This window comes from Carassius gibelio, chromosome A9 (assembly GCF_023724105.1).
Source record: "Carassius gibelio isolate Cgi1373 ecotype wild population from Czech Republic chromosome A9, carGib1.2-hapl.c, whole genome shotgun sequence".
Lineage (NCBI taxonomy): Eukaryota > Metazoa > Chordata > Actinopteri > Cypriniformes > Cyprinidae > Carassius > Carassius gibelio.
Window position 1 is genome coordinate 20,676,727 of NC_068379.1, and position 25,921 is coordinate 20,702,647.

The 25,921-nt window shown below is 37.3% G+C and overlaps 3 protein-coding genes across 6 annotated transcripts; 2 read left to right on the plus strand and 1 right to left on the minus strand.

Moving 5' to 3' along the window:
- The first annotated feature begins 1,175 nt into the window (after positions 1 to 1,175).
- coq10b (coenzyme Q10B) lies at positions 1,176 to 11,118 on the plus strand. The gene is made up of 5 exons (XM_052606283.1): positions 1,176 to 1,344; positions 3,680 to 3,832; positions 8,074 to 8,266; positions 8,379 to 8,480; positions 9,690 to 11,118. Exons 1-5 carry the CDS (start codon positions 1,244 to 1,246, stop codon positions 9,855 to 9,857), a joined length of 717 nt encoding a protein of 238 aa, XP_052462243.1. The 5' UTR covers positions 1,176 to 1,243; the 3' UTR covers positions 9,858 to 11,118.
- Positions 11,119 to 12,398: 1,280 nt separating this feature from the next.
- LOC128019921 (60 kDa heat shock protein, mitochondrial-like) lies at positions 12,399 to 17,819 on the minus strand. The gene is made up of 11 exons (XM_052606281.1): positions 17,658 to 17,819; positions 15,972 to 16,147; positions 15,521 to 15,856; positions 15,342 to 15,437; positions 15,153 to 15,246; positions 14,902 to 15,070; positions 14,618 to 14,717; positions 14,210 to 14,455; positions 13,950 to 14,124; positions 13,666 to 13,844; positions 12,399 to 13,283 (listed from the first exon to the last, which is right to left on the minus strand). The coding sequence occupies exons 2-11, from the start codon at positions 16,143 to 16,145 to the stop codon at positions 13,125 to 13,127; spliced, it is 1,728 nt and encodes a 575-aa protein (XP_052462241.1). The 5' UTR covers positions 16,146 to 16,147; positions 17,658 to 17,819; the 3' UTR covers positions 12,399 to 13,124.
- Positions 17,820 to 18,455: 636 nt separating this feature from the next.
- LOC128019924 (MOB-like protein phocein) lies at positions 18,456 to 25,883 on the plus strand. 4 transcript variants are annotated; one of them, XM_052606287.1, is made up of 9 exons: positions 18,456 to 18,624; positions 20,124 to 20,282; positions 23,236 to 23,298; positions 23,485 to 23,585; positions 24,023 to 24,065; positions 24,242 to 24,328; positions 24,469 to 24,548; positions 24,810 to 24,921; positions 25,368 to 25,883. In XM_052606287.1, the coding sequence occupies exons 1-9, from the start codon at positions 18,622 to 18,624 to the stop codon at positions 25,497 to 25,499; spliced, it is 780 nt and encodes a 259-aa protein (XP_052462247.1). In that variant the 5' UTR covers positions 18,456 to 18,621; the 3' UTR covers positions 25,500 to 25,883. The 4 variants fall into 4 exon arrangements, with proteins under 4 accessions (XP_052462247.1, XP_052462245.1, XP_052462246.1 ...); XM_052606284.1 differs by lacking the exons at positions 18,456 to 18,624; positions 20,124 to 20,282 and adding an exon at positions 22,403 to 22,553; XM_052606285.1 differs by lacking the exons at positions 23,236 to 23,298; positions 23,485 to 23,585; positions 24,023 to 24,065; ... (2 more) ...; positions 24,810 to 24,921; positions 25,368 to 25,883 and adding exons at positions 20,384 to 20,473; positions 20,870 to 21,505.
- Positions 25,884 to 25,921: the final 38 nt, after the last annotated feature.

The following is a 25,921-nucleotide window of genomic DNA, read 5'->3' on the forward strand; positions in this document are numbered from 1 at the left end:
CAGACGTCAACACTGTTTAGTATACCCCCAGCTCTGCTTGAAAAATGTAGCTATAATACGGTAGATTTTGTGAGATTTCTTTGTACGTGCATTTTTGTTAGAGGCTCCGAGATACAGGTTAACTTAATTAATGATTTCAAATCCCAAAGTTTCTTGTCACCAGTCACATTTTCTTGGTCAAATGAACAGTAACAGTTACGCATACTATCATGAAAAGCGAAATAAATAAATAAATTATATTTTATATTTTTACATTAACAGTGTAATCAATTTTCTATTTATTAAAGCCAACATAATTCTAATCAAGTTAGTATTTTTAAGTATTTTACATTTATTCTAATATAATAACTGAAGCCAGTAAAAATTTAAACAACATATTTTATTTGTGAACGTTCAGTTATTCTTTTTAATAGTTAACTATTCTTTATTTTTATTTTTCGGACCATCAGTCATCAAAGCTCTGGAAATATTGGTCACAGACACAGAGACCAAGCTGATAACTCACTAAAAACTCCCACAGATCGTGTTTTCAAGTCATTTTTGTCAAGTCTTATTTTGATGTAACAAAGTGATTTTAAATATATAATTGTTTATATTATAAAGCAGGAGTGAGTGTGAAGCAAACAATGTATTTCGATTATTCCTAATTAAATAAAGATGAGGTCAGAAATAAGCATGCGTTTTTTTATAAAAAAAACAACCACTCACTTTGGAAAATACATTGTTGAAAAACATGTTCCAAACTGAATCAGGAGTAACGTATATTCTAATAGCAATTTCAGTTATGTAATGGCAAACAGCAGTCTTAGTTTAGATCAGCAGTTTCTTTTTCACTACAAGAGATATAATAAGGGACAGACATATGCATTTAAAACTATATAAAGTACTTCTTCCAAACTTTTTTTTTTCAATGTATTTTTTCCTTTTCAAACTTATTACTGCTTTTACATTATGTACTCAAACAAATTTAGCTTTAACCTTTACTAACTATGCACTGTAGGTCGCGCAGCCTGGGCAACCCAATCCCGCATCCCGTGACAATTCTGCGCACGCAAACCCTCTTCACAATTAAAACACTTACGTCAGTAGGCTCACTATGCTACGGATGGAACACTGAACCAATCAGAGGCCAAGAAACGCACTCTCAGCCAATGAGATTCTAGGGCGGGTCTCCGAGAAGGCTGGTCTTCGACACGGGAAAAGAGTTCTCAACGGGGGGAGGCGAAAAAGAGGTGAAGTGAAGATGGCGAGAGGGTCCCGGTGTTTGAGAAGAGCGGTAGCTGAGTGTATTAGAAACTTACCGTCCACAGCCAGTCGAGAAACACCGGGCAGGAATGGAGTGAGGTAATTAACGACGGTTTAATGTTTCGCACTGTATATGTGCACTTATGTGAAGATCGAACCGATTAGTGAAGTAACTCGCGAGCTGCTTACGTCAGTTGGACGGTTAGTTTCGGTCTTACAAGTGGAGCGAATTTAAGGCCAACTTGACAACTTTGTGTCAATAAAGCCTTTATATATTGTCCAACGGTGTATTAATACTTATGACGAGGTCAAATAAACGTGTGAAAAAAGATAAGAAAAACTAACTTTAGGAGTGGGTGGGAGGGAGTCACACGAATGGTTGCCAGATAATAAGTGACTTCAGTGGCAAGGTTATTATGTAATTGACCAGGTGTATGATTTAAGGGCTTTTTTATTTTTGGAATAACCTTTTTTCAGCTGGCGTTTATTCAGACTTATTTATCTTATGTTGTTTTAAACTCCGATGCAACCAAATGTTTTTAAGGGGAAATAACAAAAATGTAAGACTTTAACTTTTCTTTTGAAAAGCTGGTCGCCAGCTGCATATAGCTGGGGTTAATTTAGATTTATTTAGTTAGTTATTTAAGATAGCTGCAGATCAGATGCAATCTGATGCTTTTATTAAGCAATGGTTTTTATTAGGGTAATGCTAAACACATTTTTGGCATCCATCATGTACATATATAGTGCAAAAATCGTATAGTGTTCATAGTACAAAAGATTTCACTAGCAATTCTTTGCAGGCATGTGTTTAGAGGAGGCCGCGGCATGTGTGACATCACAAGCTGAGCTGTGACGTTTATCACCTGTGGCTAGGGACGTGGTGTACCCCGACCAAGTACTGGGCAGCCAAATGCTATAACTGCTTGGCGTAAGGCCATGTCAAGTGTCTTGTGTTGTCTGTTCCGTCACTGTCGACTGTAGCTAATAGTTACACCATGCTTAACAGCTCTTGGCTGCGCTTTTGCCGACTTGAATGAATTTGGCTGCCACTCTTTCCATTGAGGAGATATTGTGCCATTTATAGAGCAAAGCCTCATCCCCTTGCTTTTCAGATATGTGTGTGTGATTGATCCGACACATCTTAATGGGATGGGGTTTTACTACTCCCCTTGATTTGATTGTGGTGGTCCGTGATCACGCTTTCATATGATTTGTGTCTTTACAAATGGAGAGCAGGTGAACATGCCATGGGATAGCTATTCTATAATTCCTTTAACCTTGGCCACGCCGTATGAATGCACTACTCCGTTTTGTAGTTAATGATGAACTCCGTGACTCAACAAATACACTTTCTAATGCACAGCTGCTTGTATTGTGGATTGCTTGTGTGGTCTAATTCGTAAGGCTCGTTGAATCACAATTGGCTTTTTTGAGCTCATTTTTAGCATTTCAAAAGCTTGTCATTCAGAGCCTTTGCAAATTCAATTAGCCAGTGCATAACAAAGAAGACAATACAGAAGCCCCTTAAATCCTACATTTAGTGCATATTAAATTGGTTAAATTTAGAGCATTGTATGTAAACTAGATGTACTACATCTAGGCAACACATACTTATCACATACTTGTTTGCATTTTAGAAAGGTTTCTGTTAACTCAGCTGTTGTTGACAGCTGTCATTAGCCAGCTCAAATTTTCAAACGTAACAAAATGTGTCTCATAAGAAATTATAATATAATTTATTAACAATAATACAGTTTGTAAGTTTAGTAGAGGATGTGTGTAATATAGTGTTTCATTATAGTATTGTTTTATATAATTTCTTTTCTAATTAAAGTGTAATTTACAGTTTATTATAACATATAAACAACCAGTCATAAAAAAAAGTTTCACCAGCACAAACTTAATTACACAAAACTTGATTCAAGTTGAGACAGACATCGCTTAAAGTCATAATAACTTGCAGTTCAGTGAGTGTGTTTATTCAGACGGATTCATCAGACTGAATCAAACTGGTAGTTCAAAAGTCCTACTGAACTGTTTTAAGAGTTGTTTCATGAAATGGAATGGTTGCACTAAATTCTGTTCTGTGGCCCACAAAGGACGATTGCAGTAGTCTAGTCTTTTTTTTTAGGCAGAAAATGCATGTTATTGGCTTTAGATTAAGGCCAAAGAGTAAATTTCACTAATCCTCTGGATAAAAAAAGCATTGTCTTGATTAAGAGTCCTAATCTTGTTAATTGCACACAGCTATCTCTGTAGCTCATAGGTTCTCTCTGCTCTTATCTGACTTATAGGAGACATCTGCTATCTTAAGACATCCAACAAGCTAACCCGGTCTAAATCATTGCACTAATCATTTCAAGTACACAAAGTCTTGTACAGTATCTATGCAGCTGCTGAATGACATGCTTTCACCCTGTTTTGTCAACAGATATCTGTCTTCATGTGGAATTCTGATGACCCGGGTGCCGCCCCTCTTCAGGGCTGTGTCAGGTCGTGCTTTGGTGGCTCCAGCCAGGAACTTCTTCAACCTCTCAGAGTCCTTCAACAAGAGAAAGGAGTACTCTGAAAGACGTATTATTGGGTATGTTCTCAACCAAGTTGGATATGGTGCACGATCTGTTCCTATTTTTCATTTTTATTGAGGCCCATGATTATTTCAGCCCCAGTGTCCCTGAAAATGTTGTTTATGTAACAGGGCATGGGAATTAATATCTGGTGTTAGCTTTCTAGATATCTGGGGTTATTGGAGTATGGAACTGTAGTGGTTACATCATCACAAGTTACTTACCACTTCTGAAGCCTGAAATTTAAGAGCGGGGGGCTCACTTTCAGATCAGCTGTGCTACAGAATTTAGCTCTAATGCTAATACAGTGCATGTGTACATATTGAATTTGATGAACTTGTCTATCGTCAATGAAGTATGTTCTATCGATATGCAGGTGTATACAGGGTCCCCGCGGGTCCTTAAAAAGTCTTGAAATGTCTTAAATACAATTTTCGATTTTTAAGGTCTGAAAATGTCTTGAATCCTGGAATTTTCCATATGAATGTCTTAAATTTCATGTGGGATCTTAAATTTCATGTCCGACTCGTCATTTTTATTTATTTTTTCAACCGCAATTTGACCAGCGTAACATTTGGGGGCAGCACTTCGTGGGTGCAACCTGCATCATTCCATAGGCGACATACGAGTAAGTGATTGATGAACGCGTTGCGTTGATGGTTCGCCACCACGGCAGTTTGCGAAATCGCAAGCATGGGCAAAGACGATAAAGCTGTGGACATGGACAAGACCACGATTGTCAGGTCTCGCTATCTTGGTTCTCAGTTTTTGAGCCCCTCAACGGCAGAAGACTTGCTGTAGCACTTTAAGGTAAGACTCTAAAAGTAACATTTAAAATTATTTGAATATGTTAAAATGCTTCATGTGTTTTTGTTATTTCCTAATGAATATTTGGGACAATTTATCGATGCGTCACAATTCTTGGATTGATTTAAATTTTTCTGAATGCATTGTGAATTGATTCTGAGCTTAGTTTTTGCACATTGCGCTCTAGGCTAGTTTTTAACCGAACACTCAAATGCTCACGACGAAGAGCGCTCGTGCGTTCTGCTGAGTCTGAGAATGTAATTGATATATTGCTTTTATGACGCGAGATTAATGTAAATGCCCCACTGCAAACACCCTTGTACTTCGCTTCAACCTTTTCGAACTGTATTAATTATTATTTTATAGTAGGTTCAAGTGGTGTGTGTAAGGCATATAAATCATGCAGTGGCATCTGCTGTTAAAAACTAAACTAAGAATTGATTCGAGAGAGAATCGCGATGCATTCAGAAAAATTGGAATCGATCCAGAATAATTTCTCGATTCAAAATGCATCGATATATTGTCCCAGCCAATCAGTTAAAAAAATGTTGTGGGTGGGTGACATCTAGGCATTGGACTACTTCATTATGGATGGAAGGCAGTGCTGTAAATAACTTTATTATATAAAGCATTCAATATGCATTATGCTTCTTGCATTTTTTTTTATGTGAAAAGTAAAATTGAATTGAATTAAATAATGTAGCCCAGTTCAGGGTTAGACTCCACATATCTGTTTTGTGCTTCTCAATTTTAGGTTAACAACGTTGACACTGAACCCTATCACATAGGCCCAATTTGTGAGCATTCACTATTATGGCTTAACTTGTTTCTCAAACATTTTTTCTTTCAAATCAAGGACCACTTAGCCAATAGAAAAAAAATAAAATAAAAAAAATAAAAAAAACTTGACATATTTGGCTTAATGATCATCCCTAATGCATGTAAAAATGTAGGCCATTTTAGTCTTCTGAAACCATGGCTAACTTCACCTGCTAATAATGTGCATGATTAGAAAACAAGTCATGAGAAGTGAATTGGAAATGTTCAACGGTGTCACAGTCCATGTCAGTCATTTTGGTTGATGACTTTTGCTCACAGACCCTCCTTGGTAATCTGGCATACGTCCAGTGGTCCCCAGACCACAGTTTGAGAATCACTACTTTAGACAAACCATCTAATCTAGTGTTCCTGTAGCTCAACTGGTAGAGCACTGATCTAGCAAGCAAGCAAGTTTGGGGGTTCAATTCCCCGGGAACACATGATATGTAAAAATTGATAGCCTGAATGCACTGTAAATCGCTTTGGATAAAAGCGTCTGCTAAATGCATACATTTAATCTGAGTGAACATGAATGAAAATGTTATCATTCTTGAGGTGGATTTGTTTTGATTTTATTTTTTTTATAATTTCAGGAGGGCACCAAGGAACTTAATTTAAGGAACCTGCTTTCTGTGTCAATGGATGTATCCACAGTAAATTGGAAAGTCATGGATCTCCTACAACTGGAACATGCAATAAATTTCTGATCCTGATCTTTCCTACAATTGTCTGTCATTCATTAGGTCTATGCATAGATTATTGAATGTGCTTGCATTTATCTTTGTCTGAAATGACATAGAAAACACTAATCAGACCCTGAACAACATTTTCTTGGGGGAGAACCCCCAAACCCAGCTCAAGGCTATTAGGCAGCAACATTTAACCATAATTTAGATCAAGTATGATGAAATGGGCTTTTGTAATGTCCTGGGGCTGTCTTCCATGTCTTTTTCAAACTGCTATGAGGGGCCAGAATTTAGAAATTACCTGAAGTACCTTAAAGGCTGATAGTTTATACATAGTCTACCATGTCAGGGTTGTAAGGTCAATCAGTACTTGGTATAAAAGTTTTCGCGCCCCTTTGACCTGTCTTGAGCGTGGTTGTGATGAGTTGTGCCACACTAATGCTTCGCCACATCAATCTGTGTTGTCGGACTGAACATTTCCCTTTTTTTTTGTTTAGATAAAGTCTTAAATTTTCATTTTAGAGGACTTAAAAAGGTCTTAAAAGTCATTAAATTTGCTGTTAAAAAATGTGAAGATACCCTGGTATAGCATAAATGCATTATTGGATAAACTAACACACTAACAGCAACCAAAACAACTCACTTGGGTGTTGTTAAACGAGTACTTAAACTTGAAATGAACCACCTAGGTCACTGTTCTCCCCCTTTTCAATTAATTATATATGCTTATTTTTTCATTTATTTAAAAAATGTGATTGTTCCTTTATGTATTTATTAAATTTAATGTAAATGATGAGCCCAGACTGCCAAGAATTATGTAGATGCCAGTTAATCAGATTGAAACTGGTGTTTTTTTGTCTATGATTGCCATGTTTGTGTGTGGTATGCATGAGATGGTCAATGAGTGGATTGAAGGTGGTCGGAGGTCATATTGTCTAGACTGAGACTAGGTTGAAAATAGATTATACAGGAAGGTGGATCTCCTTGCTGTTGGTAACCAGAAGGTTATAAAGAGTGAACCCCATCCCTACTGTACCCTTGTTGAAGGCACTGAATCCTACGTAACTTCAGGGGAAAGTCCTTGCAATAAATGTACCATCAGTAGCTTTTGATAAATGTGTGTACTGAATGACTACTTGCATATCCAGGAACAGAACTGAGCACCTTCGTGTTCAGGACATTTGTGAAAAGATCATATTTGATGGATCGTGGCTAACAAGCAGACAGTGAGGGACTTCAGTCTTTTCTATTAAAATTTTATCTTATCTCTTATCTTTAACTTGAAGCTCTTAAAATGCTCCAAAATGGGACCTTGAAACTTAAGATATGTCCACGTTTACCTCGGTTGGACTCTGTGTACACAAAACTGTCTGTAAACAAACAGTGTTTGACCTTTCTTCTGTCTTGATTCCATTGTGTAGTGACGTTCAGCAGTGAGTCAATCCCACACTGATATAGAGCACTGTCATATCTGATTGGTTGTCTGAATCGACCATCAGAAACTTTTCAGTGGCAGCACTAAATCTATTTTCAACTTAAATAACAACCTTTAGTTTTTGAACTCACACCTGTAAAGTGGTCTATTTAAAGCTGCCATGACACCAAAGTTAAATTAATAATAAAAAAAGGTCATTGCACTCTTCAGACTATGACTGCCGAGTCTGTGGTGTAATAACTAAAGCTTAGGGTTGGTAATCAGAAAATGAATGAGCTGTCACTATCGTGCCCTTGAGCACTTAACCCTGGATTACTCCAGTTTATTCAGTATACTGTAAGTCACTTTGAGTTACAGTGTCTGCTAAATGACTACTTGCCAGCATAGAAAGATCCTACCCCCTAAGAAGTCTACTCCCATTACAAAAATGAAACCATTTGTTGTTAATGTAATTTGCACACAGAGCATTATTTTATTATCTTGGCTAACTTTATTTTTCTGTGGCACACAGGTACTCGATGCAAGAAATGTATGAGGTCGTAGCCAAAGTAGAAGACTACCTGCTGTTCGTTCCCTGGTGCAAGCGCTCAGATGTTATATTCCGCCGCTCAGGATTTTGCAAGGCCAAGCTGAGTGTGGGCTTTCCTCCTGTGGTAGAGAACTACACCTCCCTCGTTACTACAGTTCGCCCTCATTTGGTCAAGGTATATTCATCAATTAGTTTGACTGATGGCAGATCAATACTTTATAATACTGTTAATCTAGTGTATGAGCTGAAAGTTTTTTTCAACAGCATTGTTTTGATTGCATCTTAAGGCATCTTGCTCTGATGGAAAACTTTTCAATCACCTGGAGACGGTGTGGCGCTTCAGCCCCGGTCTTCCTGGCTACCCCCGTACATGCACCCTTGACTTTGCTGTGAGTATTACAAGCACAGTATGGTTTATCATCCTCAGGTGAAGCTGGACTGCAGTGTATATTTAACCTTTAAAATTAAGTATTTTTAAAGGGATAGTTCACCCAAAAATGAAAATTACGCTATGCTTACATTCTATGTCATCTCCTGGAACGACACTCTCTTGAACATGCGTACAGCAGTAAGCAGAAGCTATAGAGGATTACTGTTTATAATTTTATGGATATTTTTCATAGACAAATACATCGATTCACTTCAGAAGGTCTTTATTAACCACCGCCATGTGGAGGGCTTTTTATGATGGTCAAAATCTTGACCACCATTCACTGCCATTATAAAGCTTGGAAGAGCCAGGACATTTTTAATATGACTGGTTGTATTTGTCTGAGAGAAGAAAGTCATATACACCGAAGATGGCTTGAGGGTGACAAAATCATGGGGTAATTTCCAATTTTGGTTGAGCGATCCCTTTAAGAGTGCTAGCCAAGATTTATTCTGGTGCTCATACTTAAAGAGGTAGTTCACCCACAAAATGAAAGTATTGTCTTTTGACTTTTGTTCAGTTTTGAAATACAAATATTTTTAATGAAGCCTTCTCGTGTATCATGCAAGTAAGTTTGAGTGTAAGAACCAGTGAGGTTTAAATTTCATTCACCTTCTCTTATTTTTCCAGAAAAGTAAAGATTTTAAAGCCTGGAACCAGCTTTGAAATGAACTGTAACATATATGAATTACAACATTTGATTCAAAGCAGAAATGATTTAAAACTCCTTTTCAAAAAGAATATGTAATGGGGCTTTATTATGAGGAAATGAAAGATCTGCTTATCCCATTACTAAGCATTACTCATACTGTACTGTAAATTAATACTAAAACTGTAAATGAATCAGTAAGAGTTTTGCGTCTTGATTATGCTACATTACAAAAACACACTGCTTGGAAGATTTTATGGTAACTGCTGCAATGCTGAAACAAGATCCACCAATCAGTTTCATAGCCTCTGAGTTTGACTGTTTATAAGTCATCACACTGACTTTCACACAAGCAACCTCTGTAACAACCTCAGAGCTTATGTTAGGTCTGTCTTGAAAGGTTTATGGGTTTTACTTATGGAAGCCTAGGTTTATAAATGTCCAATTAAGACCGTCTGTGAATCAGTTTTTCTGCAAACCTCTGCCAATAGTTCATTCCCTGCTTCTGTCTGTTCCTAGATTTCCTTTGAGTTCCGCTCGCTCCTGCATTCTCAGTTGGCCACTGTTTTCTTCGACGAGGTCGTGAAGCAGATGGTGTCGGCCTTTGAGCGGCGGGCGTCCAAGATGTACGGTCCGGAGACACAGATCCCACGTGAACTGATGTTCCATGAGGTCCACCACACGTAGTTCATTCCGCAGCTTCAGATGGATGAGGGAGGGGTTGTTGTTCAGGGAACTGGGGGTTTTATTGAAAACATACATTTAGAGTATTACAAAGACAGTTGAGAGATCGGGGCTCTGTGTGCCTAAATATCGTCAGTGCCTAGTCCAAACAAACCAGTTGATTTAATATTTTTTTAATACTAAAAAACATGTGGCTGGATCTTATCATGGAGTGCTTGATTGTGCCCACTGAGCCCTGCTCCACTACCTCCATGTTAACTTTTTTAAAACCCACTATCTGTATGAGCTGTATTCTTAACATCAGGACCTTGAGATGCTTTTTAAAACAGCTGCAAAAAACCATTACGGCTCCATGAATGGCACAATAGACAAAGGTCATGGGTTTCTTCGCAAGGACATTATTTTGAGATATTTTAAAGTGCATTATGGAAAGATTGTCATGTTACACCATTTATATGACAGGTGAGCGATGTATTTATTAAAAAGCTTTTAGGTGATTTCAGGTGAAAGGGACGAGGAGACTCTGCTTGAGTGCATGGAGACTGACTGTTGCTGGAGGACAAATGCACAGAGTGCTATCAGGGTATCAAGGCTACACACTGGACTCAGGTCCGTGGTGTTCTTGCATACCAGCACAAAAAAGGGCTTGAAAAATAAACGCAGAGAGGTTGAAAAAGCATGTCCCTTTCACCATTTTGCGCAGTTTAGTTCTGGCAGTGGATCTCCATTTCACTCCTCAGATGATTTTCAGTGTCCAGATTCTCTCCTAGAGGTGTGCAATATATTTGTATGTTGTTTTTAACAGAGTGCTCACCCATCTACGATATCCACTGCTTCCAAAAGGGCCCAAACTCTGGGAAACGGAGTGGAACGTAGCGAACCTTTTCCAGACCTCTCTTCTGATTGTAGTGAGGTATAAGTCGACACAGACCTTTAAAGATTCCAATCCTTATCCTGCTCGCTTCCTAGTGCTTACTGCCTTTTACAGAGAAGGTTACATATTATTTGTCATTATCTTAAAAACATGTATGCGAGTATCCTGTATTTATTTTGGTTATGGGTTAACCACATGTACATATCCAATATAAGACCACAGACTAAACTTTAGTGTACAATTGAGCTACAAAAAACTAATGGATTTTTTTTGGGGGGGATCTCTTATTTTTGTTTGTTTGTTTTAATTGAAGTGTTTTAATTAGTGTGTTGTGGGTGAATCTGTATCCTGCCTGCATGGTTTATAAACTATTTTTATATGTAAAACCTAGCCTTGTGTGTGTGTGTGTTTATCAACATCTGGTTCTGTCTAGTTTCCACACTTAAAATAGCGTGATCATGTGAGGGATAATATTAGATGGCTTCAGAGTAACCTGTGTTCTGACCCCTAGTGGCCAGTGACAGTAATGGCTCTATCCAGTATGCTGCCTACTATTTTTATTATAAGTATGTCACATTTCAAGTAATCATGCAGTGGTGTAAATGTCATACTGAAGCATTTCACATTTGAAAGAAGTGATTGCTATTTATTTTTGCATTGTTACAGAATAATTTCTGAATTTTTATTATTGCACAAAACATGCATACTACTCAACTTGAAGAAATGTATAAATACTAAATTAATAATATAAGTTTTGTTATTCCAAAATGGCAAACATGTATTAAGTTATTAATTGTCAACATGACAATACTCTGAAATCAGAATCAAAAAATTTCTTAACATGTTCCTGGTTGTATCGGTGTATTATAAAGGAACAAATGTAAGTCACTTAACTTCTAAGATGATAGCCTTTTCAGACATAACCAAGACTGCTGATGTTTCAAGAGGAGTAGTCACTTCACAATCCAATCAATTCTCAGGAATGGAACACAGAGTCTTTAGTCAAAGTCAGGCTGTCACTACAATAATTTATCACTGTTTTAAGTTGATTTATACAAATATTCTTTAGTATATAAGGTTTTCCTGAGAGGAAAGCCACTGATTGGCTAAGACATTAATGGGACGAAACTCATTTCTTTGTGGACACTGAATTTTATTAAATAAAAAATACAGAATTAATGAATTATACAAAACTGTCTAATGATCGTTGCACACATTCATAGAGAATGTAACTTTAATCTCTTAATAAACAGCATTAAACACTATTCTATACCACTACTCAAAAAAAAAAAAAAAAAAGTGATCTTTAGAATAATTTCACACTAATTGTATTCAATATTTCATGAGGCATACACTTGTGTGGCTGTTGTAAAAAATCATCCTTCCACTCAGCTTTCTTACCAAGTTAACCAAACTCTAATCTTGACCAAAAGATGTTCAACCTCCAGGTTTTAAAGTGACCGTTCACCCCCCCTCCCCCCAAAAAAAAGAATTTAAATCTTGTCGTCACACATATGATAATTTGAGAGAGGAAAGAAAAAAAAAAAGGATATCTCCAGTGCTGTTCTGTGTTGGTTCAATCTTGTTTTGGAATTCTTTGACTTTCAAAATATAATATAGCGTTCCACAGAAGAAAAAAACCCCCACAGAGGTTTAGAAAAACACGAGGGTGAGTAAATGACAGGTTTTTATTTTTAGGAGAACCATCCCTTTAAGAAATGAAACCTGGAACACAAATGTTATCACACAATTCTTTACGCTTACAGCAATGTAGTTCTAGTCACTGAGAAAAATTCATGTAACAATTGAAGGCAAAACAAGTACATGCTTCGTCACAGTTTTTCCTCACATTTGAGTAATCCTCAAATGAGGGGTTTATTTTTATATGAAACAAACATTGTACAAAAAAAAAAAAAAAGTGTTACTGATCGTGGAAGTGCAATTATTATTATTTATTTTTTTAGATATAACTGGTCAAAAGTTCTTACTACTTCCTTGCTTATGAAGACAAACTTGAACCTGAACGTCTGGCTTTTTCAAAACTACAATGCCGCGCACAATGACATTCATAAAATACAATAGCAGGATAATATGCAATGTTAAATGCACTTTCCCATTAGATGTTGGTGAACACAATGTTACAGAACAGGCAGACACTCTCTCTGGTCACATTATCAAGAACTTGTCTTTAAAGCAGTAGGGTGACATCTTCAGCCATGAGTAGAGAGATGATATTGGACATAGTAGTAGAAGGATGGGAGACTGGAAGGTCCATTTCTTTTGCTCCAAGATCAGACCACCTTCACTCAATTTCAGAAGGTTTTTCCAAGTTGAAAGGGAGGGGCAAATCATGTCCCCTGCCCACAACCCTTTCACTAAAGTCAGTGCAGATCAGTTTAGAATCCCATGCCACCCATACCTCCCATACCTCCCATTCCACCCATTCCTCCAGCTGGCGTGTCCTTCTCCTCCTTTGGTATCTCAGTGACTACAGCTTCAGCAGTAGCCAGCAGAGATGCAACACCTGCAGCATCTAGCAATGCAGTCCTCACGACCTGCAGGAGGAGACAAAGACAATAATCTCCCTCAACATAAGCGCATTATGTTTTTGATAGGGATGCACCAACATTACAATTCTGGCTGATACGGAAAAGTCCATTTTTATTTTACAGCCAGTAACTGATAAATGGCAAAAAAGATCTTAAATTCAATACAATTTGTTTAAAGTAATAGTAAACTATATAAAAATAGTAAAGACGCTTCTAACATCAGACTGACTCCAAACATTTGAACAGTAGTGTGTTATAATGTCGATCAATATGGTGATAATATATTGTACATATCAGATATTAATTAACAGAAACCGCTCTGATTATTCATTCATCATTATTACTAATTTAAACCAATAACCTAAGTTTGTGAATCACACATACACACCTTTGTGGGGTCAATAATGCCTTTTTCGACCATGTTTACATATTCTCCATTCATAGCATCATATCCAATCTCTGGAGCGCTCTGCAAGATCTTCTCCACCACCAGAGAGCCGTCAACTCCTGCATTCTTGGCAATGGTCATTGCAGGAATACGAAGCGCACTGCGAATAATTTCGATACCTTTAAGAACCAAAAAAAAAAAAAAAAAAAGTTAGTCTTGAGAAGTTAACAGGATTATTTCTTACAGGTCATCTGGGAGGAAAAGATCTAAACTTCAGTCTTTACCGATCTTTTGATCATTATTGGCTGGCTTGATGTTGTCCAGGGCTGGGATGCAGCGCAGCAGGGCACATCCTCCTCCAAGAACGATTCCCTCCTCCACAGCGGCTCGAGTGGCGTTCAGCGCATCAGTGACACGGTCCTTCTTCTCATTCACTTCAACGTCACTTGTTCCTCCAACCTAATAAACAGAATGATCATTTTGGATAATGATGAAGTATACAGTATACTAATAAAAAGATGCTACACGTTTTCTGCTTTCATACCTTAATCACAGCCACTCCATCAGAGAGCTTGGCCAGACGCTCGTTGAGTTTCTCCTTCTCGTAGTCACTGTTTGTGCTCTCCAGCTGTTCAGCGATCTCATTCACACGCTTTTCAATGGCTGCTGGATCACCACGGCCTTTGAGGAGCATTGTGTCATCCTTTGTCACGATGACCTCTCCGACTCTGCCAAAGTCATGAGTCTGGATGTCCTCAATGGCCAGACTCATAGCCTCATCACCGAACACCTGAAAACACACAGATCAGGTTTGTTAACAGACTTTATGAGGCTATTATAGCCAATGGCAACTGCCACGTGAGATGATAAAGCACTACATAAATGAGATGTTTTAAGCGAGCTACTAATTCATGTAATGAATTCAGATGAAGACAAAAGCCTAGGCACATACCGTGCCTCCAGTGGAAATGGCCATATCCTGGAGCTGGTTTTTTCTGTTGTCACCGAATCCTGGAGCCTTGACTGCAACGACCTGAAGTCCAACCTTCAACCTGTTGGTGAGTTTAAGAACTGACCTTTAACCCAGAATCTTTAAATAACCGACTACTCCTATAACTCAAAAGAACCATCCCTTAAAAAAAATGAGTTAATAGTAAATGTAATAAAACCTTAATTCTATTTCATATTTATCCATTCCAAGCATTTCCTGAGCTAAGGTGTTTTTAAGAGACCAACCTGTTGAGAACCAGAGTGCTGAGTGCCTCTCCGTCCACATCTTCAGCAATGATGACCAGAGGCTTGCGATGCTGGTTGGCCATTTCCAGTGCTGGCACGATACTCTGTACACTGGAGATCTTCTTCTCACTCAGAAGCAAAAAAGCATCCTGGAACTCACACTTCTGACCTGCAAACAGAGAATATATGTGGTTGTCATTCCAGCATTGAAATTGATATAAACACATGACCTTCTAATACAAAACACACACCTTTAGCTGTGTTGATGAAGTAAGGAGAAATGTAGCCACGGTCGAACTTCATGCCCTCAATGATCTCAAGCTCATCATGTAGGGTTTTACCATCCTTTAAACAAGAATTACAGCCCAAGTATCAAGTATTTTAAGGATCACGCCATCATTCCTCCTGTACTAAACATTACTTCCACTGTAGCAGCCTACCTTCACTGTAATAACACCCTTGCGGCCCACTTTCTTCATAGCATTGGAGATGATGGTACCAACTTCAGTGTCTCCATTGGCAGAAATAGTGGCCACCTATACCAAAAAAAGATTGACAGAAGCAAAAAGTTAAGAGAAAAAAAAAACATTTAGTGCTCAATTTATTGGGCACTTCTTACCTGGGCAATTTCCTCTGGTGTTGTGACCGGCTTGGAGAGTTTCTTGAGTTCATTGATGACTTCTTCCACCGCCAGCATGACTCCTCTACGGATCTCCACAGGGTTGGCTCCTTTGCTGATGGTGTCAAATCCCTCTTTGGCAATAGCCCGGGCCAAGACTGTGGCGGTTGTGGTGCCGTCTCCAGCCTCCTCGTTAGTATTGTTGGCCACATCCTGTACCAGCTTCGCCCCAATGTTCTTATACCTATCCTTCAGGTCGATACTTTTGGCAACTGTGACACCATCTTTGGTGACTTTGGGGCTGCCCCAGCTCTGCTCAATGATAACGTTGCGACCCTGAGGGAAAGAGGCAAATCTAGTCGTTTCTGCCATTGATTTCAAATGTGACTTTAAGAGGAGTAACGTATTAGCTGTTCTCCAGGCAACTGAACAGTCATTGAACTCGGCATACCTTTGGTCCCATGGTGACGGCCACAGCATCAGCCAGCAGGTCAACGCCCTGGAGCATCATGGCCCGGGCATCTGCTCCAAACTTGACTTCCTTGGCATATGCACGGGTCAGGTGTGGGGCCAGCGCCCTGCACACTGGCCTCATCTGTTTCATCACACTAGGTAAACGCAGCATTTCTATAAGAAAAAGTGTAGAAGCATAATATAAAAAAAGGTTATTCATGATGTGTGTTAAGTTCTACTTTATCAGAAAAAAAAGATGGTTTTCAGAAACACTCAAATCATTTAGACCACAGTTTTCAAGGGCCCTTTATCCAGTTAATAAGCTTTATGAATTAAAAAATTGTAATATATATATATATATATATTTTACCTGAAATATATATTCGAATTTGGCATGACGAAAAAAAAAATATTTATTTGTTTAAAACAATGACTTTTAGAAGTCACAAAATCACACTTTAAGAATTAGGCTTTTTTTTTGTTATTTTGTCATTAAAAATAATTTTAAGTCATCTTGAGGCAATCTCAGAATATTCTTCTGGTTACCAGGTTGAGAACAACTGATTTTACACAAGCAGGTAGCCCCGCCCAAATCCCGTGGCATTGGCTGATGTTGGAACAGAGTCGTTTTTGATTGGCTGATGCCTGATAGTAGAGGCATTTATGCACGACATTTAACCTCCCCACCCACTTTCAAGCCACTGAGAAAAACATAATAATAATAATACAAATTTAAAGTCTTGTGTCGAGGTCACATGGGAACAAGTCCGGATACCAAAAATTAGTCTTTGACACCGTTGGTACCTGAAAGCATTATATAAATCTTTACCCGATTCATTCATTCATTCATTAACTTATCCTCATGATATTTTGTGTCAAAAATATCAATGCTTTCCGTTCTCTGGTTCGCCTGGACAGTAACTGCAATGTTTCGAAAAGCTAGATTATCAACTATAAAGTGGGAAAAGCAGGTAATAAAGCAGTGATAAAAGCAGGTAATAATTACAAGAATCTGAAATGTTGATGTAACGTACACGCGTCATTCAAAGCCTGTAGTAGGTCTCTCATCCACCCCACGTGTGTTCAGGGCGTCACAAGGTCAAAATCACTCCGCGTCACGACAGAGACCTCATTTCATCTCAGTGCCTTCAAGTTACAAAATTCCCGGGATTTTCCTTTAGTTTTAGCAAAACTAACCTTTGTAGCCTTGACACCGATTAAATATTTCATACATAACGGGGAAAACTCTTAGGCCTCATTTTCACAGAATCTGTTATAGTTAGCATGCAAGCTATAATCACCACATTTCACTGAACTTTATCATTTTGCTAATAACGCAGTAGTCAAGGCAGTAGATATATAATCACCAAGGAATGCATGTGATGTGTATAATATATTTGTTGCTCTCGTCCCAGTTACTCTGAAGAGCACCATCAGAATCTGCCATAAAAGTATAGTTCTACAATACGACAGGATCAAATGAGAGCTAATTACACAATAAACATACAAAACTTACAACTCCACAAAACCAACTGATAGTTCTAGCATTACGAAATGAGGTAACGTCCCATATCTGCCTCTTGGATCTCATTAATCTTTATATTACCAGGCCAGTAAATAGCGTTATGCAGTATAGTATGTTTATTGGCTTTTATAAATGAGGAGAACGAGTTGACTGACTTACTGCAGAGTGATCAGGAGATGAACGAAAGGATGCGCGTGTCCGTGAGTTCAGCAGACTGTGAGTGATATAAGAAGAAAAGAAGCCGCTAAGAGTTGCTGCAGACTGAACTCACATGTGTTCTTCATCCGGGTAACCTCCCTCCACCCTGGCATCTGAATAACACAACACTATCAAACAATAGATACGCATTATGCTCTTAAATACATAGATACTTTCATTTTTTTTTTCAATAGCCATTCACCATATTTCGTTTATACCGAATGAGCATATAACTAAAGTATATGAAAATAAACCAACTGAATTTTTGTTATGCTAGTTACGGGGCGTCAAGTTCGAGAATTTTCGCAGATTCTATTGGAGAAAAAAAGACGTCAGAGGTCAAAATTGTGCAACAAGGAAAATTATTGCATTTGACTTTTTTTTTATTCGGTTAAAAGTCTAACATATCTAACATATTGATTGAGTCAATATATTTGTATTCATGTTGTATAATGTTTTTTTCTCGTATTTAGAGTGAGTTAGTATTATTATTTTATAATTTAGGTACCTATTTAGGTAGCCTTTTACTACTTTTCTTTTGTTATTTGTAATCAACTTTAATTTTGCATTCTTTGTCGCCATATTTTACGTTTGAATCACTTGTTATTGTTCTCTGTACTGAAAGCCATACATAAACATTACAGATATTACAGTTGTTAAGTGCTATGTCAAGCGTATAAAACACTTGGTTTCCAAACTAACAGTGGCTTTGAAACATGAAAAAAATATTCAAATGTATTAATGTAACGTTTAGGCGACCAAGGAATATTCTCGATCGCGGGGCGGGGGTCGATTTAGCGTTACCTCTCGGCGCATGCGCAGTGCTATTCCAGACATTTCTTCTTCACGTGGATCGGAGGAATCAAGTGGTCTAGTGTGACTGTCTGTTGCTGATCTGCGGACGCGCTTTTCATAAAGATCAGAAATGGTAAGACTTGTATGTTAACATATATAGCTGCACCATCTGAGTTAGTTGTTTCTGTGATTAATTTGACTTGTGTGACAGAGATAGCACAATGTTTTATAAGCGTCCATCTATTACAGCTGCAAGGTCACGGTTAGGAATGTATTCGTGCTTTGAGTTAATAACAAAATGATGCGATGCCAAGTTTGTTACTTATTACATGCAATGTTTATATAAGAGGTTTAAAATGGCTGGTTTGCTGTGAGCAGGATTGGTGAGTTCACATGGAACTCGGTTTGCTTTCATTAAATCTTACCAGTTCGTTGGTTTGTAGACGAGTAACGTTATTGTTTAAAAGTGTTGTTTAAAAATGTGGTATGTTTATTTTACAACAAATACAATTTTAATTTATATGTCAAGTCTGTAGAAATGATCATTTCTGTTCACGTGTAGAAAGTATTTTTATTGCAGGTTTCAGTAACATCTTGCATATGAAAACTCAACATATTTCCATTATCATAACTTCAAGTTGTCACTGCTAGGCTCCAAGATCAGTACAACCAATAGCGTTTCAGCAAGATATGAACTTCCGGGTCATTTTGAAAGGAGGAGAACACATGTCTAATGTGATGTACAGTAACTGTGATTCTTTTGTTTTAAATTAAAATTTAGGCTTCGAGATGACATTATCTTTAGAAATGTTTATGACAGTTTATTTGTCTGTTAACCTTTTTTTTTTTTAAATGACTATAATAATACTTATACTTTATTGGCTACCAGACAATAACGAAAGACATTTGTGACATACATTATGAATTGCCTTTAAATGTGTTATGAGGCCAGACTAAATGCAAAACTGATTAATTCTAGAATCTTCTACGTTCCTAACCATTCAGCCTTGAAGTTTATCACGCTGCTAGTCCTTCAGCGGGATAGTAAACATTTACAAAACCTCTGAACTTCTCTTCTCCCCCACATGAACCCTAAACATCTCCTATCCCTCACACATGACCTTCACTCAAGGACACACACACACACACACACACTCACACACACACACACACACACACACACACACTCATCTGTTCTTGGATAAGCAGCTGCTGTTGTCTTTGAAACTTTGTGAACCATAATGATCAGAGCATTTCTTCTCCTAGGTATCTGTTTAAAGTATGCATCTAATATAGTAACTTAAAATTGTTGTCTTATATATTGTTGTGAACCAGAGCTCTTAAGAATTCAGCTGAAGTCAAGAGCGTATAGTAGTGCATTTTAGGAAACCATTACTAAGAAGCCTGCTTTTTTTTTAATAAAATGTTTCCAAAATAGTTATATTATTTGAACACCTTTGATCATAGATTGGCAATTTAGCAAAAACTAAAGAGAGAGAAAAAAAAAAGTAATTTTCTGTTTTCTAGTCTCTAATTCCCCCTAGTGGTACATTTGTGGAATGCTGCTTTGTAGTGTTGCCAAACATACACTGACTATTTCTACCTTGTACTAAACATGCCTTTCCCCCAAAGCAGGCTTTCCGGAAATTTCTCCCCATGTTCGACCGTGTGTTGGTGGAGCGGTTAGCTGCAGAGACTGTGACTAAAGGAGGTATCATGATTCCAGAGAAGTCTCAAGCCAAAGTGCTGCAGGCTACAGTGGTAGCAGTGGGTCCTGGATCCACCAACAAGGTGGCTTTTTAACTTATATTTTATGATCTAATATAAGTATTTCATTACAGTGTGTGAGATCGAGGCTGTATTTCAGAGTTTAAATGCTGTCTGTTTTTTAGGATGGGAAAGTAACACCTGTCTGTGTCAAAGTTGGGGATAAAGTTCTGCTGCCGGAGTATGGAGGAACTAAAGTTAATCTTGAAGATAAGGTTTGAACATTTTGCCATGATTAGATTTGTCTTTACTTCTTCACTTCTTCATTATGTACTACTTACTATAAATTAATGTTTATACATTATTTAAACCTTTTTAAAGCTCTTGGCATTTTATTATAGACCTTAGTCAGGTCAGTCACCATATTACATTTAACGCGAATGAAAAATGGAATACACATTATAAAGGAATTGCATCATATAATTTTCATAACTCACAACTTTTAAACCTATTTTATGTTTATATATATATATATATATATATATATATATATATATATATATATATATATATATATATAAAACATGTAACCAAATAAAAAATTTTTTTATTTGTATAATAGTGACTTGATTTTATAATGACTATTCTTATATTTAAATTTTCTTTTGTAGGACTATTTCCTGTTCCGGGATGGAGATATACTTGGCAAATATGTAGAATAAAGTCTGCTTGTTCAACCATCTGTCAATCTGGAGTTCATAGAGAGAATGGTTGTTTAATGTCTCTTTTCTTTTTCTTTTTTGTCATTCGATTGTAAATAAGTATGATCAAGTTTTGTTTAAAATAAAGTGTTGTTGATGTTTCATCTTACTTCTTCATGGCACAGTTTGGAACTGAACATGTGAATGCTGAAACATGAAAGTGGACTCTAGTCTAAATTGTGTGTTTTAGGATATTACATTAAATTCAAGAGTCATGAATGGTTCGTTTAAGTGTTTGTTCAAGTATGAATTGTGTTCTTTAATTCGAACATTTTAGAAGTTTATAATGGAGTCAGATGGATTTTTGTAATTTTTTTTATTGTGATTCTAAAGTAATTAGTGAACTAACTATAGGGGTTGGAAATGAATGTTTTACAGAACAACTTTTTATTCCCTGAATAATTTCCATTGAGTTATGAATTTGTGCTGCAGGATGTGATCAGAAGGTATAAATAAAATAATTATTGTACAGTGCCTTCTGAAAGTAACCAGACTCCTAGACCTTTTTAATCAGAATTATATAATAAAAGTGTTTTTCAATTGCCATGACATTTGTATTCATCAATCAATAGGTACACATCTACAGTGTTGTTAATGAATATTTGTAAGAAACAAACAAATAGAGCGCACTCTAGGAATTGTCTTGTTTACTGTGATTATCATTTACATAAAAAAAAAGCATAGAATAGATAATTTATTTGTCTTCAGAGAGGAAATTAAGTTTCGCAGTGGGTACAAGAATCACACAACAAATGCAAGAGGGTAAGATGATGTGGCTGATTTCCAATGTGTTTAAAGCACTTATAGCTATAGGAACAAAGCTTATTCTAGTCAGTGTTCCTGCATATCTGCAATCTGTACCTTCAGTCAGAAGGAAATGGAATAAAAAACAGACGGAGTGGGTGATCTGGGTCATTTAGGATTATATGTGCTTTCTGAACCATAGCTAAAGTGAAACCCTGACTGTCTGATAACTTGCAAGTAGAAATAGAAATAAATATGAACGGACCAAAGGCTTTGTGTTTGTACTAGAAGGTCCTTGAGTATTTAAAAAAAATAAACTTCATGGCTAATAATCCCTGCAAAATAAACTTCATATATATATATAGTGCTTATGGAAGGAGTGAAAGGCATATGAGATCCCACCTAGGAGTTTCCACACAGGTCAGGGACCAACTGCTTGAACAGCTTATTACATTATTTTTTTTTTTTTTTTTTTTTTTTTTTTTTGGATAACATTTTTTTTTTTTTTTTTTTTTTTTATTCAGTTGCATAAAATCTTTGATTTGAATTTGAGAATAAAAATGAGACTGATTATCCCTTGGCTATTAAGTAGCCTATTAACATAATGGCTGTTAATGCAATAGGCCCCATGTCAGTTAAAGCAGTTTAAATACAGTAATACAATTGTTTTAATACATGTTACTTGTCACTTTATTTGTTGTCCAGTATTTGGTCTTGTATCTCACCTCCTCCTGTAGTAGCGCTTCTTGTCCAGTGGGGGCGCGCTGTCAATCAAACTAAATCTGTCGAGATGGTCATGGCGGAGGGCACAGCTGTTCTGAGGAGGAATAGACCAGGCACTAAGGCGAAGGTAAAACGAACAGCGAATAACACTTCAAAGCGTTCTTAACACTCAAATCTTTTCGTAGAGTATATTCTAATGGCAAATTACGTAAAATAAAATAAAAAGATTTGTTCTCCTGCGAGCGGAAACCGCAGATATGCTAAAGAGCTAAGCTAGCAGTTAGCCGAGAGAACTAATGATTCCCAAATCAAGGGTTTTAGCTGAATATCCTGTTCAGTTTCATTGGTCATAATAGGATTTATTTTCCTTTTTGAAAGTACTTTTATATGTAGTGAACTGTGAGGCAGGACGTGTCCGAAATGGCTGGTTTTAATAATCGAGTTATTTGGCGAGCTGAAGTCAGCTAGCAGCCGTCTGAAAGTAAAGTTACCCGGATGAACTTCACTTCTGATGCTCAAATACACTGGATGATTACATTTAAAACACAATTAATTGAATATACTATTTTATATTCGAGTCATGCAGCTTTCAGCTATTTTACACTGCTGTTTTCAATCATTAATACGTCAAGAAATTGACCTAAACATTATACAATCTATGCTTACAACGTAGAAAGTGTTAAAATGTCCAGAAGCTTAGAAGTCTATATGTATCAAACGTACTGTCAACAGTAATTGCTTAACAGTAGTTAAACAGTAGTGAATATTCCAGTGTTGTTTCTGTGTTGTTAACTCGTTTTATCCATTAGGACTTCTATAACTGGTCTGATGAGTCTTTTGAAGAGATGGACAGCACACTGGCAGTGCAGCAGGTGAGAGCTTTTCTTACTTCAATGAATCACAAAAGGAGATTTTTGAGAGGTGCTGTTTTCCAGACAGTGGTCATGGGCTCTCAAGCTCCAAAAAGTGACAAGAGTACTGAAGTTATTTACTGAAGATGAATATATTTTAAAGTCATTTTGTTTACTCGTTTACCTGTTTTTTTTCCCCCTTTTCAGTATATTCAGCAGAACATTCGCTCAGATTGTTCCAACATAGAGAAGATCATGGAGCCTCCAGAGGGACAGGATGAGGGGGTGTGGAAATATGAACATCTCAGGTATATTATTAGTCTGAATTTCAACTCGGATCCTTCATTTCATCCTTAACATCATCTAGTGTTGAAATAATGTGTAGCCTATTGTTTCTGATGACAAAATAGATTCTGCTAAATATTAGGTGTCTTTAAAAACGATGTAGTACTTTATGTTAAAGTTGTATTACAAGATGCTTTTGCTGCTGTTGAGCTGAGATTCCGTTTTGTGGCATGGTTAGGTATAGGTATTGTTTTTAAATATACATACAACATAAAAAACATGTATGAACACAGTAATGACATTGTATCAAAGTTCTTATTTAAATGTTAGGACATAGTAGTTTAAGACACTTAATATAAAGTGGGTCTGCAAAATGTTTATCAGATGCTCTTTGTTGCTGTGTATTGGGAGTTACTGAATTGTGTAAATTGGAAATATTATGTTTTATATATACATCTAGACAGTTCTGTTTGGAGCTGAATGGCTTAGCAGTTAAACTGCAGGTAATTATCTTTTTTATAGTATCACATCACAAATAACTCAAGTAGTTTGTACAGCACTATTCATTTAAAAGTAACGCATGTCTCCTTGTCAAATACCAGGTTGTTTTATTTGGTGCAAGTCTTTACAGTTCTCTATTCATGAAGACAATACAATGTGTGATGTCTGTGCTCCACAGATCGAGTGTCATCCTGACACGTGTACCCAGATGACTGCCACTGAGCAGTGGATCTTTCTGTGTGCTGCCCATAAAACCCCCAAAGAGGTGAGTGTCCTCTGTGTTTAATTTAGACCAAACCATTTGTTGTTGCAGACCTAATTCATTTCTTAACAGACTGAATTAGACAAGCTCAAATATGGATGATTGTGTCTTATGGTGATTTGTTTGTTTACGGTGGCTCACAGTGCCCTGCCATTGACTACACAAGGCACACTCTCGATGGAGCTGCGTGTCTTCTCAACAGCAACAAGTATTTCCCCAGCCGGTGAGTTATTGAACATCTAATCCGTTAAAGCAGGTGTGTTTAATGCTTCTCCTAGATATGTCTGTTTGTAGAGTTTAGTTCCTACAATGCTTGAAAATTGACTTGACTAGTGTCAGATGAAGGTTTGATCTAAACTACAGGAAGGTAGATCTCCTTGAGCAGATTTGAGCACTCCTGAATCACTACGTTCATTTCTAGGATTTTCTAACAGGCTGTTGATGTTTTATGTAACCATTGATCGTCTCCCTGATTTCCATATAGCGTCAGCATTAAAGAATCATCTGTGGCCAAACTGGGCTCGGTTTGCCGTCGCATCTATAGGATTTTCTCCCATGCTTACTTTCACCACCGCCAGATTTTTGACAAGTATGAGGTAAGAAAGATCACTTATGTAATTCATAAGCCGGAGTATCAGCTTTGCTTCAAAACCTACTGCACTGCCTATTTAGGCATCGTTTCACAATCCTGAACTTCAGTCATGAAAATCATTTGGTAATAAAACAAACTATTTTACTAAATATCTGTGCGCTGTATTTTTCTGCTTAACAGAGCAGCTGTAATCAGGAATTGCTACCCATTAAGAATGTTTCAAGTGGACCACTAATGAGATTTTTAAGAGGGTCATTTCTTTGAAAGCAGCTCCCAGAGTTTTTGGAGTCATTACTTAATTGAAAGTGAATGCTAAGCTTGATAATGACTGGCCATGACGAAGCAACTACTGTTTTTTCAAACAGCATTGCCTGCTGTGGTCAGTAGGAGGCATCTTAAGACCGTTCCCTCAAATAGACATTTTATCAAAAGATCATCTCTTTCCCACAGAATGAGACTTTCTTGTGTCACCGCTTCACTCGTTTCGTGATGAAGTACAACCTCATGTCTAAGGACAACCTCATTGTGCCCATCCTGGAAGAGGAAGTGCAGAGTGCCACTGCTGGGGAGAGTGACACCTGAGCTGCATCTTGTGCCTCTAGCATCCAGTCCGCAGAGGCGTACAACTTTAGTCATTTGACATGTTACTTTTCCACTCACTAATACTTCGTTTGATCCAAATTTCATCATTCAGCTCAGCTGTAACAATCAAAACATTACATCAGCAGCTCCTTGTACATATCTCACTCCATCTCCATTGTAAATCCTGCTTAACCAGTTAGAATTTCCTTTATTTTTCTCCTTCACTAGACTATAAATGAGTCTGGTGGTATTCACCGTCTTTTCTCTCGTTAAGTTATTACATGGGTGAAGGGCTCTTATCCAGCCCACTTTGTCTTTTTTTAAATAAACGAAAATGTATGGTATTTTCATTATGTCAGTTGTTAATAAAATACTTGTACCTAGTCTACGCCTATGCATTAGCTTTTTATGCCATGTTCAGC

Coding starts and splice junctions, on each gene's coding strand:
- coq10b (XM_052606283.1), top strand. CDS start 1,244: ATGGCGAGAGGGTCCCGGTGTTTGAGAAGAGCGGTAGCTGAGTGTATT. Junction 3,833..8,073: donor TCTGAAAGACGTATTATTGG/GTATGTTCTCAA, acceptor TGTGGCACACAG/GTACTCGATGCAAGAAATGT. Junction 8,267..8,378: donor TTCGCCCTCATTTGGTCAAG/GTATATTCATCA, acceptor TTGCATCTTAAG/GCATCTTGCTCTGATGGAAA.
- LOC128019924 (XM_052606287.1), top strand. Junction 20,283..23,235: donor GTCCTGGATCCACCAACAAG/GTGGCTTTTTAA, acceptor TTTATCCATTAG/GACTTCTATAACTGGTCTGA. Junction 23,299..23,484: donor GCACACTGGCAGTGCAGCAG/GTGAGAGCTTTT, acceptor CCCCCTTTTCAG/TATATTCAGCAGAACATTCG.
- LOC128019921 (XM_052606281.1), bottom strand. CDS start 16,145: ATGCTGCGTTTACCTAGTGTGATGAAACAGATGAGGCCAGTGTGCAGG. Junction 15,857..15,971: donor CCGTCACCATGGGACCAAAG/GTATGCCGAGTT, acceptor TCTTTCCCTCAG/GGTCGCAACGTTATCATTGA. Junction 14,718..14,901: donor AGCACTCTGGTTCTCAACAG/GTTGGTCTCTTA, acceptor ACTCACCAACAG/GTTGAAGGTTGGACTTCAGG.